The 14,088-nt window shown below is 37.0% G+C and overlaps 1 protein-coding gene across 1 annotated transcript in view; it reads right to left on the bottom strand.

Annotated features, from left to right (window-relative positions):
* The window catches only part of Kdm5b (lysine demethylase 5B), a 71,439-nt gene that overhangs the window by 25,742 nt on the left and 31,609 nt on the right, over positions 1-14,088 (bottom strand). Inside the window, exons 5-10 of the mRNA XM_063240117.1 lie at positions 10,872-11,006; positions 8,390-8,486; positions 6,999-7,108; positions 4,660-4,818; positions 3,264-3,383; positions 1,278-1,436 (exon numbers count right to left, since the gene is read on the bottom strand). Coding sequence (XP_063096187.1) covers positions 1,278-1,436; positions 3,264-3,383; positions 4,660-4,818; positions 6,999-7,108; positions 8,390-8,486; positions 10,872-11,006 — 780 coding nt within the window. The remainder of the gene's footprint in view (positions 1-1,277; positions 1,437-3,263; positions 3,384-4,659; positions 4,819-6,998; positions 7,109-8,389; positions 8,487-10,871; positions 11,007-14,088) is intronic.

The following is a 14,088-nucleotide window of genomic DNA, read 5'->3' as shown; positions in this document are numbered from 1 at the left end:
ATTTTATGGATCTGGAGGAACATAAACTATATGAGCCTATCTATATAAAGTACAAAATTAGGCAAACTAATCCATGACCTCAGAAGTCAGGATAGTGGCTATCCTGCAGGGTTAGCACTGTCCTGAGAGAAAGCTGCTGGGCATGGTTATCACACATTTACACATCTGTAATCCCAGCACTCGGGATGCTTATGCAGGAGGACTGCTATGAGTTTGAGGCTATACTACGTAAGCAAGAATCTGTCTTATTAAAAAAAAAAAAAGGCTGGGGGTATAGCTGAGCAGCAAGATAACTGCCTGGCAAGCATGAGGCCTAAGCTAGATTCCCGGTTCTTCCCCACCAACTCCCCCCCCCCCCAAAAATTTTTTTTCAGAGAAAAAGCAAGCTGGGTATGGTGGCATGAGTACAGCACTTGGAAGGCTGAGGCAGAAAGATCACTGCAAATTCAAGGCTGTGGGGGGTGAGGGGAAGGGAAAACAAAGGAGAAAGAGAAGCAAAGTCAGGCATGGTAGTGTAACCAGTAATCCCAGCATTTGCGAGAAGGAGACAGAAAGATCACTGTGAGCAAAAGGCCAGCGTGGCCTACAAAAAGAGGGGAAGAGCTGGTAAAAAGAGAAAGGAGGGGAGGGGAGAGGAAGAGCGGGGAAGACGGGGGTGGGGAGGGGAGGATAGGATAGGTCTTTCATCAATGAGAAGAGGATCAAGAAAGAGGGAAGGGAAGGGAGGGTAAGGGGATGAAAAAAGAAATTAGGATGTGTTAAGCATATGTACCAACTTCACACAAGGAATGTAAGCACTAGGAACTTCAAACACGTACTAGTAAAATATTTTTTAAAAAGATAAACAGGTATGGCTTTAACCCCTCTGAATGTAGTGGCAGTTGGCAATAGTACTGTCATTCAACTTTTCTTGAAATCACTGAAAATCTGGTAAGTAAAGATCTGTTGAAAGTAATTGTAAATTACATCAAGCTTACCAAACACAATTGCAATAACTGAATTTCCAACACACTTACATGGGCTTTTATATTTAACAGGAAGATAAGTTTTTTTTGATGCCTTTGAAAAGTTTTGTAATAGGATCCACTATGTAACCCAGGATGGCCTTGAAATAACTTAGGATCTTTCTGCTTTTGCCTCCGGAGAGCTAAAGTTCTGCCATACTCACAAAGCTACTACTAATCAGGTATTATAGCCTTTAGATCAAGGGATGTAGAATACAGCTTTAAATACAGGGCTCCCCCACAAACTAAAAGTGCCCCACAGCTTGGGTGTACCTCTTCTTCAGGCGACAGTTTGATTTTTCCATCTCGAACAGGAAAGCCACTGCCAAATTCTTTTGAAGCAATATCAGCTCCATATTCCACTGTGACATCTTCTTCAATAGTGCTTACCAGTCGCCAAAATTCTTTCTCAACCAGCTCGGTGGGAACCATCTGGAAATATAATGAAGAAGCGGGGGAAATGAGTTTTTTTCAGTCACTCACATAAACTGCCTGTAACCAATCTGATTTGGTAAGGAAGAAAGGAATTACAGAGCAGCCTTCTAAAGAAAAGTTCTGTCTGTAATGGTCAATAATTGATCCCAGACAATTCTTCATTTCAAAGAATTTTACTATCAGCAAATCAAAACAAACAAAGACTAACTATAAAGAACTAAGAAACCTCCCAGGTATGGTGGTATATGCCTATAATCCCAGCACTTGAGACAGCAGGAGTAACATTGTGAGTTCAACCACAGCCTTAGCTACGTAGTGAGCTCAAGGCTAGCCTGAACTACACTGAAAGACCCTGTCTCAAAACATAAAGCAACAACAAAGAATTACGAATTCATGTTCTTCTATCATGACCCTGGCCACAATTGCAAAAGGGAACAAGAAAATAAAATGTTGGTATTTACAAATGGAAATGTCTGAGAAATGCAGTATACAACTTGGTTGGCCAACTGTGTAGTAATAATGGTTAGCTGTGCTGAATGATACTTTCGAACACACTATCTGAATCTATTCTTTTATTCTTTCCACTAGACCCAGCTGTGCATAATGCAGACAAACATAATGAAAAAGACAGGATGCGGGACCTGAATACAAAGTGCAGTTACTCTGCAGCAGCATGTTTTAGAATAAAGAACCAACAGACTGTCAAAGACCTACTGTTAATCTGCAGTAACTTAAATATGTATAAACCAATGTGGTCATCTTTTTAAACAAAAAAGACAACCAAAGACAAGGTGATATGGTTAAGAATATGTACAGGGAAATACTATGATGCACAAGTCGAAAAAACTAAAAATTAAACGGAGTATAAATCTAAGCTCATTAGCAGGTAAATATTTTTATGTAACAGGAAATGTTAGTCCTGTTACAGAAAACAGGTTTGCTAATATAATTTTGGAGGTTCTATAAGTTGGTGCAGCTACTGGAGTGGGATAAGGGACAAACATATTCATCTGACCTTACTCAAGAAGATGATGCATTTGTTGCAGCATTAGTACTAAAGAAAACCAGAACTTAAATATCCAGAATTACTGTAGGAAACCATTTAATTTTGATGTACTTAATGAAATATTAAATGCTGAATCATATTTATGCTTCTAAGTAACTAACAGAGAATTAAAAATATCCTGAAGTTTACAATGCTAATTTAGGATTACATAACAATTTAGGATTTCATAACAATATGAATGTGTTCCCAAGGCATAGCACACTGCCTAGCATGTAACAGTCACTCAATTTTGTGAGCCCAGTATGGTGGCAAATGCCTATAATAAAAGTGCTTGGGAAAAAAAAAAGGTGCTTGGGAGGCTGAGGTAGGAGGATCACGGTGAAGTCAAGGACAATCTGAACTACATGCAAGACCCAGCCTCAAAACACCAAAATAAAAAAATAAATTTTGTGACACTTTCTTTAAATTGCATATACTGTGTTGAAAGGACTGAAAGGTAATTTTTGTCTTTTTCATTTTTATCGGTACCGGGGATCGAACTCACAACCACCTGCTTGCAAGGCAGGTGGCTTATGCTGCTGAGCTAAATCCCCAGCCCCAAGGTAATTTTTAATATTATTGGTCTTATATTACTGTTGTGTGCAATTTGTGTAAAAGAGGTACCTCTAGTGAAATCCTTGAATGAAAAAATCAGAACACCATTTTAAAGTACAGTACACCATTTTAATAGCACCACAGTTTCAGTGTACGTAATGGCTATCAGTGTGAGGCTCAACTCAAATCTATCTTCAGGTAAATATTTCTCTATATGTACATACATGGACTGGCATGTTGAAGTAATCAGACTTGAACGCATCTGCCATTTCTCCAAAAGTACGAAGGGTATAGTCCCTGGCTGCTTGTTCAAAGCCAAATGCTTCTTGTGGTTTACTACATTCCTGCAAACGAAAAACAAAAGCCCAAATTATTATGTTTTAAGGTCACTTGAAATTATTTCTGAGTAATAAATCTATAGGTTTCACAGCGGGGAAAAAAAGCTATGTTCTACATTAGAGGGGGAAAAATTGCCTAAAAAGAGTAAGGTTGTTTTACTGAGCAAATGAAATAATGTTATTTACTTGCTACTGAGCAAATGAAATATCTATTTTAACAGCCATAGCAGAGTGCTATAATTTAAAAATTTATAAAGAGACAGTCTAAAGCTTCAACTTCTTTCAGGATCAAATAAAGCTTTGTAATGAAAATAAAGAGAAAAATGATGTACTTCTGAACACTAAATCTATAAAATAGACCAAATGGACACAAAACACCTGACGGAACAGAATGGCTCTCATTCTAGCAAAACTTGATTATAACCTAATGCCACCATGAACAGAATACTGTAGGATTGATGGGGACACTTCATCACACTGAACCAATGGATTTGAATACCCAGACCCACAGTTACTCTCATTACAGGTATTAAATATTTAATTCAACTAACACTCATGGCCCCTTTGCCCTGTCCCCTGTCTAATAAACTCTCATTAAGAGGGGTACTCCTATGGAGAAGCACTGAAACATTTTCATCCAATATAAACTTCTTTACCTATTATAATACTTTTTTGAGACAGGATCTCACTACATAGTTTCATGCTGGCCTTGAACTCACTACATAGCCTAGGCTGGCCTTGAACTGGTGGCAATCCTCCTGCCTCAGCCTCCAAGTGCTGGAATTATAGGTATGTACCACTACTCACAGCCTCTACCATTATAACTGAAGCAAAACACAAACATGCTATTCTGTTTCAACCACAAAATAATACACACTAACATCTTCAGACTCTATATCAGTAAGCACAGTGCTGTATGAAAATAAACTCAAAAACTAGACAATTAAAATTACATAAGGCAATTCAATTTCTAGAAAAAAGTAGACAAAGATGATTTATTAACTATACATTATGAAATCGTATCTCTATTTTAAATTATTCAGTGTTTAAGAATTCTTGCAAAGAGTATTTTTCCAATGAAATTTTAAAAAATAGTGTAAGTATTAAATATTTTTTTCTGCCTCTCACCTACCACCTTCTAAGACCCCTTTCTTACTCATATCTAGCCCTATTTTGCTCATTGGCTTCACTGTTATCCACTGCCAAATCTAAAACTCCAGACGAAGAAAAATACTTTGAAGGAATTTATCTGATGCTACTGACCTGTGTCATTAACTCTTACCTGAGCCAAACACTTAGGACACCTCCAGTCTCCCTTAGGTACATCATGGAGCGGCGGGATTAAGCAAAAGGTATGGTAACTGTCATCACAGCCATCACACAAGAGAAGCCGGTCCTCATCATTGCCACTGCCACATAGGAGACAGACATACAGGTCCACCTGCAGCAATGAAAATGCATACAAAACAAAAAGCAATGTGAGTTCTTTCTTGATACTGTAAAATTCTAAGAAAGAAATAGGTCTAAAACAGTCTAGTCTCTCTGCTGCTTCAAACAGTGCACCTTTTATAAGGAGTATCACAACAGTGCACACATCTCTGACTCTATGTGTGTTCTTCCTCAACTGTAGGTGTTACATGTTCAAACGCTGCCAGGAGACGCTGAATTACTGGTGGTACCTTCATGACTGTCTCTCAGGACAGTCCTATCACGTGGTATAAGCTGCCCAACGGGACAGTCATGGATTTACTCCTGGTGGTTAAGCCAGGCAAACATGTCAAGACAGTTTTTGGTAGTTTAAAGATAGGCTTCTACAAGAATAAGGTGTTAGGTGATGAATTATCAGTCTAACTAAAAGCAAAATTTAGGAAAGTAAAATTCAACTTTGCCAAATATAAAAGGAAAGAATTTGTTGAACGATAATTGCAAACTATTAGGCTTCCACTTTGAATTCTAAATAAGGGGTCATGGCTGAGTAATTTCCGAAATACCCAATGACAAAGCATGGTTATTTACCTGATATGGGCTGAACTATGTATTTCCCTAAAATTTTGAAGTTCTAACCCTCTGTACCTCAGAATGTGACTGTATCTGTAGATAGGGCCTTTAAAGAAATAATTAAGGTAAAATAGATCATTAGAGTAGCCCAATTCCACTATCATGGGTGTCCTTATAAAAAGCAATTAGGGGGCTGGGGATTTAGCTCAGTGGCATAAGCGCCTGCCTTGCAAGCAGGCAGTCGTGAGTTCGATCCTTGGTACCGATAAAAAGGAAAAAGACCAAAAAAAAAAAAAAGAAAAAGCGATTAGGACATAGATGTGAACAGAATAAAAACTACGCAGAAACATGGAGAAGACAGCATCTACAGTCAAGGATAAAGAAGCCAGCCTTAGAAACGACCTTGACAAAGAGAAGCAGCGGAAGAAGTGGAAGAGGAAGAAGGAGGAGGGAGGGAGGAAGGAATCTTCCCAACACCTTCATCTCAAAATTCCCAGCCCATAGAACTGCAAAGAAATTTCTGTTATTCAAGCCAATCAATCTGCTGTACTTTCTTATGCAATCCCCAGCAAGTTAACATGTTACCCAACAAAAAGCTGAAAATTCAGCAGACAGGGAGTTGCATCTTTTCAATCTATTTATTGTAGGAATTAAAAATCTGTACTGTGCCAATATTCTGACTCTATCTGTGCATGAGTGTATGTGGTAGGAGAGAGGCAGAGATGATATTAGTAAAAGAATACATCAATTAGAATTACTTTTAATTCCAGGGGGCACAAAGAGAGGGCGGGGGTGGGAGTAACAGGACTAAGATGTGTTATGTCCATGCACCACAATGAATGAAATCATTATGTACTAATTTTTAAAAAATCCAAGCCAAAACAAAACCAAACCAACCTTGAATTCCAAGGTAAAACGCTCTCAGCAGAGACAGACAAAGATGGGCTCTCAGTCCCTTTCTAGTGCCCTCAAGCTTTATCATCATCAAAGTTTCCAACACAGTGACCAGCTCCCCAACTCTGCCACACCCTCAGAACTAATGCCTACCTCCTTTTCTTTCCCTCCTCCCTTTTCCATCCTGTTCCTTCAATTTCCTTTCCTGTGCTATATAGTTGAAAAATACCAACTGTGTTGGGTTTTTTTTTTTCCTTTTTATTTTTTTTTTTCTGGAGACAAGTCTTAGCATGTAATTCAGAACACACTAAGTTATCCCAGTCTGGCCTCAAACTCACAGCAATCCTCCTGCCTCAGCCTCCCAAATGCTAGGTTTAAAGCCATATGCCTCCATGCCTTGCCTGTGTTGGTTCTTGATCTAGCTCAGGTTGGCTGGTGATTTCTGAACAATTCTGTGCATGACACTCATCACTATTCTTTGCCAAACTGTACTCCAGAAACTAAGACATCAGTGTCCCCCGCCCAGGTGTTACTACCATCTTCATAATGTAGTCACACATTTCCTTCTCTATCAACTGACTTGTAAAGATTATTTTTTATTGTTTGCAGACACTTAAGTTAACTAGTCCTTGGTAAGGCATCAAAACTTGGGGTCAAAGAAGTTGAAAGAAAGGAATGGAAGGAGCAAAAAGGAAATGGGGAAAAGGAAAAAGAAAGATGTCAACTCACAGCATTGGTGGTTTTTTTAGATCGACTCTTCGGTTTTTCCTTCTCACTTTCTACAATATAATCTTTCTTCTCAAGGGGTTCTTGTTTGATGTTACTTTTCATTTCTTTCTCTGCAAGAGGCAATCCAAAGTCAGCTCATTCAAAGGGCTTTCCTTTGCTTCTTCCTTCATCTCATCACTTCCCTTCCAAAGCACACTGTATACAAACTTAGTTTCACACCTGTCTTCATCTTAGTAGTAGCAGCACCCAGTATAACTATATCCAAGAACTGTTTTATGATAAAATGCGTCTCACTTCGATTAAATTTCAAGAGATGGGTATGCACATGTTGCCCAGGTTTATACGCCTTCAGAACAAGAGCTAACATAGTTTTCCTAAGACCAAGACACAGCATATACTGATGGAATCATGATAATGACTGAAAGTCTAACAATAGTTCATGAATTGGACCTCTCTACAAATTTTAATCCAAGATTTAAAGTGATTTCCTGGTCAACTTCCTGCTCTCCAACTTCCTGATCCCAGAGACTGACAATCTGGCTAAAACTGTTTAAAATTTTGGTTATAAACTACAATGCCATATAGCAAATGTGTCTATAAATTATTTAACTCTTCATAATAAACCCCATTTAGGGGCTGGGGATTTAGCTCAGTGGCATGAGCGCCTGCCTTACAAGCAGGCAGTCGTGAGTTCGATCCCTGGTACCGATAAAAAAAAAATGATAACCCCATTTCAAATATTTTAAAAACTGCTGTTAAAAGACAATAATAATGAATAATCATCATGTACTGCAAACATACTAATAAGTTTTTTTTAAAAATTTCTAAGGTCATATAACTAATTAACAGTTGAACCAGGATTCGGATTTATATGCATTATTACTTCCCACTACACTGTACTGCCTTTCCATTAACTCACTAATCTTTGTGCTGATTTCAATGATTTCTTCATTTGCATGTGCCTCCTATTTAGCACATAAGATTTCTCCTAGAAGAATCCCAAATCTACCTATTAGTGACCTACTAAAATCTTTATCTGCCTTGCCTGAATCAAATCTAGGAGACAGTCCAAGGTACCTACACGTTTTTGCAATGAATACATTATACTAAAATTTCAAAGAAGTAACTGAATCCATTTGAGAAATTCTCATATATTTTGTACTGGGGATCCAAATCAGGACCTTCCACCTGCCAGGTGGGCATTTATGCTGCTGACCTATATCCCAGACCTAACCTATATTCTTAGTAAGCATATATTATGAGAATACCGACATTGATATATAAGATGAAAACCCAACTCAGTAAGTACTACACAATAATTACTCTATTTAACAAATAGTTACTTTTACTTCTTTACTTTTTCTTTCTTATTCAGGGATGAATTCTCTTACCATTTTCACATTTGAGAGTTGGACAACCCATTCGACGTCTTAGATTATGCGTTCTAGCTTCTGTAGTCTCTTCTGGTTCCACTTTAATATTCATAGTCTAAAAAAATTGTCATATACATGAATGCTTCCCATAACTAGAAAGAAGTATTCATTTAACACACATATCCCATCATTCTCCACTTTCTGGAACAGTTCTGGAAGTACTTTTTCATGGGTTATCTCTACAAGGTTTAATCAAACATACGGTGAATTCTGCTGCTGGGTATCATCTAACAATAGAAAAGCAGACTTGCAAAAACATAGTGTATTCTCATTAACCTTATTAACTAGAACTGACACCCTGTGACTTCTGGTTCCTCCCCCAAAGTCAAAATGATCATGAAAGGTACAAGCTCTGAATGGATTCAGGATATCTAGACAGAACAATGCAACTAGAGACAAGCAAGAAGAGGACTCTCAGAACTATAGATATTCCTTGTTTCAACGACCTACTTATTTATTAACAACTGTTCAGACTTAAAACCAAGGCATTCTTTATGACCCATCCTTTAGACTTATGAACTATCCTTTTTTGTACATTTATGTTATATGTAATGTATTTATGTTATTGAGGCTCTTATTTACAGAGCCTCAATTTGGGGGGGGGGGTACAAATAGGCTGGGTGTGCTGGTGCATATCTGTAATCCCAGCACTCAGGAGGCTGAGGCAGGAGGACTGCTGTGAGTTTGAGGCCAGCCTGGACTACACAGAGTATAACAGCAGCCTGAATTTCTTAGCAAGACCCTGTCTCAAAACAAACAAAAACAACAAAATCACTGTGCTTTTTGATTGCACCTCATAGGTTGAAAAATAGGGGGAAAAATCAAGAATCAGGAACAACTTACAAGAATTATTACCCAAAACAAGAACTATCCTTTCACTTAGAAGCTTCTCAGTTCTCATCTATTCCTCATCCTTTATTCAATTCTCATTAGGCTAAATCCCAAGCAGTTATTCAAATAAATACTTATACTTCTAAGCACCTCTAAACTTAAAAATTTCTTCCTCATTGAGGCTATATAAACCTGTCTCAGTTTTTACTATTATTTCTTAAAGTGCTGGTATATATTGGAAAACCAGATAATACCATTTTTGTGCTAACACTGACATATTGTTCTGTGTTCATTCATGAATACATTAAGATTTCCATAGCTAACCAAATTTCTTCCATGAGTATTATCATTATCACTGAAAATCATCAAGGCAGACCTAGGCATTCACAGAATTAGGGCATGCATTTCATATACATTTAAAGGTCAAGAAATAAGTTCAAGAAGAAACAATTCTTGTACTAATGACCCTTAATTTTAAACATGCTTATATACTTAAATAACCATATTTCCCTATTCTGGGTAGTTTCCTTAATTCAGAAAAATGGGGTCATGAAATTTTTTTGTACTTCCAACTTATTAAAATAAAAATTTTTAATTTTTTAGAAAATAAAACAGCTAATTTTTCATTTTTATCAATTAAATAGTCAGAAATTAAATATATGATTACTGCAAAATGATGTGTTCCAGCTCTGTAATATTAACTATGTACTATTCGTGAATCCTAAAACTATATAACTAATCCATCAGGCTAGAAAGAATCCATTCTCTTCCCATATCTGTATAGTAACAAAATAACTGGGAAAATACTCTCACTTGCCCTGGAAAAACCTCTGAGCAGAAAAATCTTTTTTTTTTTTTTTTTTTTTTTTTTGGCAGTACCAGGGATTGAAATCAGGACCTTGCACTTGCCAGGCAGGCGCTTATGCCGCTGAGCTAAATCCCCGGCCCTGAGCAGAAAAATCTTAAAACCAATAATCTTTGTTATAATCAATCTTGCAGTCCTTCTGATTTTCCTCATGTCATTTTTATTTCATCTTATTTAATGCTACTACATGCTTCCCAATTTTTCTCTTAGCATAATTATGTTAGTGATTCCATACTCCTTTTTATTAAGTCAGAGAAAAATAGCTTTCACTGTATTTTAACACCTCTATTAAAAACTCTTATGGCCAAGGACATAGCTCAGCACAAAGCACCCGCCTATTAGTACAACTTCCTGAGTTCAACTGCCCATACCATAAAAATAAATAACTTCATATATCCCTCCTGTAATGGCCAATGAACATCAACTAATTTTGTGAGGCTTATAGGCAATCCAAATAAGAACACCACAGCACCAATTCTTTCTGATATTTTGACCATAACAACAATGCAGTAGTGTATCACAGCAGCATGAACCCAGAAAGACTTCTTCAATTCCTTATCCCTTTGCTGGTATGGTTCCCCACCATGCCTACCCAAAGTGTAACAGCTGGAATACACCAGGCATCCCTTTGTGAAATAAACAAGGTCCAAATCTACAAAGAGTATGTGTATGTGAGGCAGCTAGTATGACAGCCACTTGGCACTAGAGCTCCACAATGCCTTTTTGCCACCTCGAGACTCTCACCTCCGCTCTCATACGTTTTGCTCGCCGGGCAGGGGGACACGTTTCTGAGGGCTGCACAGACTGCCTCTGTGGAATATCGTGGGGTTTGTATTCTTTGTCCTTGGTGTCTGTGGTCAGGTTGGGCTTCTGTAGACACTAGAAATAAAACACAATTATACTGATAAATCTCTTTTTTTTTTCTTGGTATTGGGAATTGAACTCAGGACCACTTGTACTTTTCATGCAGGTGCTCATGTTGCTGAGCTATATCCCCAGTTCCACATTTCCCTTCTTAATCTTTGAATGTTTTGCTTGGTTTTACAGAGTATATCTTACAGTTTACATATATAACAGGTCTGCTTCTTCTAAATTTAAACACAAGGCCAGAAATCTAGCTCAGCAGCACAGCACCTGCTTGGCAAGCACAAGGTTGTGAGTTCAATACCTAGTACCAAAAAAAAAAAAGTGCTAGAAATATAAATACAAAGACAAGTTTATAATACAAGCAAGCACATACACATATATAAAAGAGGTATAGCCACTTAAATTTTTTTTCTTTTTTTTGTTTTTTTGAGACAAGGTTTTACTATATAGTTCAGACTGGCCTTAACCTCCTTATGTAGCACATGCTGGCCTTGAACTTTCCTGCCTTCTGAGCACTGCGATTACAGGCATGTGCTACCACACCTGACCAAAAATGTCTTCTAACAGATGAATGGTAGTTCTTAAATTTATTTTATCACTGATCTCATCAGGTTACAAGAAGCCACAGCAGGTTCAAGGCACTCTCAATGAGACACTTGTTAGTTATTACCTGTGGTTGCAACAGTCAACTAACTGAAGATCCAAACTATTAGAAAGGGCCCTTAAAAGTATCAAAAATAATTTTCTATATTAAGGACATTTCATATTTTTAAAAAGTGAAGTAAAAAAGAGAATCCAACATGTTTTCTAGGTCTCACAATTCTCTAGTTTCACACGTAACTAGCAGAGTTATTACCAAATACATCACCTGAACTGAGAAAATAATCATTTTACCGAAGTATCCTTCCTTACTAGGGTTTCCATCTACTTCAGCTTATTTTTACAAAGTCTAACTCACAAGGCACCGATTATAGATAGTCCACAGCAATAACTAGTTCAACCAACTGCCTCTATTTCCTTTATTTTTTCTTTTTAATTCTAAGCTGATTGAAAGATGATATTTAATGTCAATACAATATAACAACAAAATATTAATTTCAAGTAAGTACGTCTCTTTCCTAAGAGGATCCACAAACATTCATTTTTTTAAAAGCAAGTTCCACAATGTAACCATCTGGTGTGTGCTGTATAACTCTTACTTGGCATTAGCTATACATAAATAATAAACAAGCACTATCACTACTTTATAACAGCCATTATTAGATTGCAGAGAAACAATTTAACAGTTTAAACAATCTAAGTGTCCAATACCTGAATGGTTAAATAAAATGTGGTATTTATATTGAAGCCAGTACTACTCTGCCATCAAGGATAAATGTTATTCATTTTAGGAAAATAGATCCATCCTTATTTCCCATTAGTCTTAATGGTTACATATCAATGGTCAGCTTGGTTCTGCAGAGACTTTAAAGATCTAAAGTAAAATCAAGCTCAGCAGCTTTTTAGATTATTTATTATTTTTATGATTTTGTTCCAAGCCATAACTCAAAATACATACCAACATGTTGGTTTTATAGCTAATGCCATCACATGCAGCTAATTTTAACCTTCACTTAAGAAACTGAGATTTAGGCAGGGCATGGTGGTACAATCCTGTAATCCCAGCACTTGGGAGGCTGAGGTAGGAGGATTGTTGCAAATTCGAGACCAGCCTGGGCTACAAAGTGAGCCTAAGGCCAGCCTGAACTACACAGAAAGACCTTGTCTCAAAAAGACACACACACACACACACACACACACACACAGATTTAGAGGTGATTAATGTCATTGCATCATAATCACATCATCCCAAAGACAGAAATCCCTTAAGACATTCAGAAAACATAGTGATTCAAGAATGAGGCCTATTCAACTTTTCTCGAGTTTCCAAAATTTAACTTAGTCTCTAGTTCAACACCTTCGCAACAATTACTTCACTGTGAACCATTCTCTTTTTCTTCCCCTAATTACATGTTTCCAAAACCACTAATTTAATAAAAACTTGGGGGGGTGGGTAAAGGGATATGAATGTAGCTTAAAGCCCAGGATTCGATACCCAATACTGCAAAAAGAACAAGGGGGAAAAAAAAAGGAAAGAAATGCCAGCATTAGAAATCATGTTTTCAAAATCCTTCAATGATAGAGCATATATTCATATTTTGATACCAAAAACAAAAACAAGCAAACATAAAAACCCACAGGACACAATGCCATATATGAAGAATACTCTGCAATTCGTACATACATATATAAAAATAGTTTTACAAGATAACAGATATGAGAATTACGATCATGGAAATTTCATGATTTCTTGTATTTCTATTAAACTTTCTGCAGTGAATATCCATCAGTTCCTAGAATACGCTTGGCACATAGTAGATTCCTCAACAAATTCTTAACTGTTATATATGCAATGTTTGTAAAGGGTACCTTTAAAATACCTGTTGCTTTCAGGCTCTTTGCTGTATAAACACTTCACTGTTTTTCAACTATGATACTACACTGCCTATTATAAGGATAGAGACAATGTATTTGTAAAATGTTCATCTCATATAGCAGATAACACTGTTTCCCCTTATCCACTGTAACTACCACACTTGGAAGAGCACAAGAGAGGGCCTGGGGATTTAGCTCAGCGGCTCAAGTGCCTGCCTTGCAAGAGTGTGGCCATGAATTCAATCCTTGGTACTGATAAAAAAGAAAAAGACCAAAAAAAAAGAGCTCAAGACAAAACTTAATCTATATGAAGAAGCATCTAGATCTGAATTAAAACAGGAATAAAGATGTCACATTTATTATTTGAAACAGTGTCACCCATGGGCTCCCTAACCATTCATATAATATATAATTTTTTAAAAAAAGAAAAACAACTTTTTGAATATCCCATTGGTCATCTTCTTCTAGATGAAGTCCTGACCAGGACTCAAGAAAGAAAAAAGGGAAGAAAATCAGAATGGTATTAAAATCTACAGAATTTAAGCATTATAGACAGTATGGGTCTATAACAGGACAAGGGTTTTCTCTTGTTTTATTTTTGAGACAGGGTCTTGCTATG

The sequence above is a fragment of the Cavia porcellus genome, unplaced genomic scaffold (assembly GCF_034190915.1).
Source record: "Cavia porcellus strain 051 isolate PalLab524CR breed Dunkin Hartley unplaced genomic scaffold, mCavPor4.1 scaffold_29, whole genome shotgun sequence".
NCBI classification, from domain to species: domain Eukaryota; kingdom Metazoa; phylum Chordata; class Mammalia; order Rodentia; family Caviidae; genus Cavia; species Cavia porcellus.
Note: the sequence above shows the minus strand (reverse complement) of the source record. Positions and strands in the feature narration are given on the sequence as shown.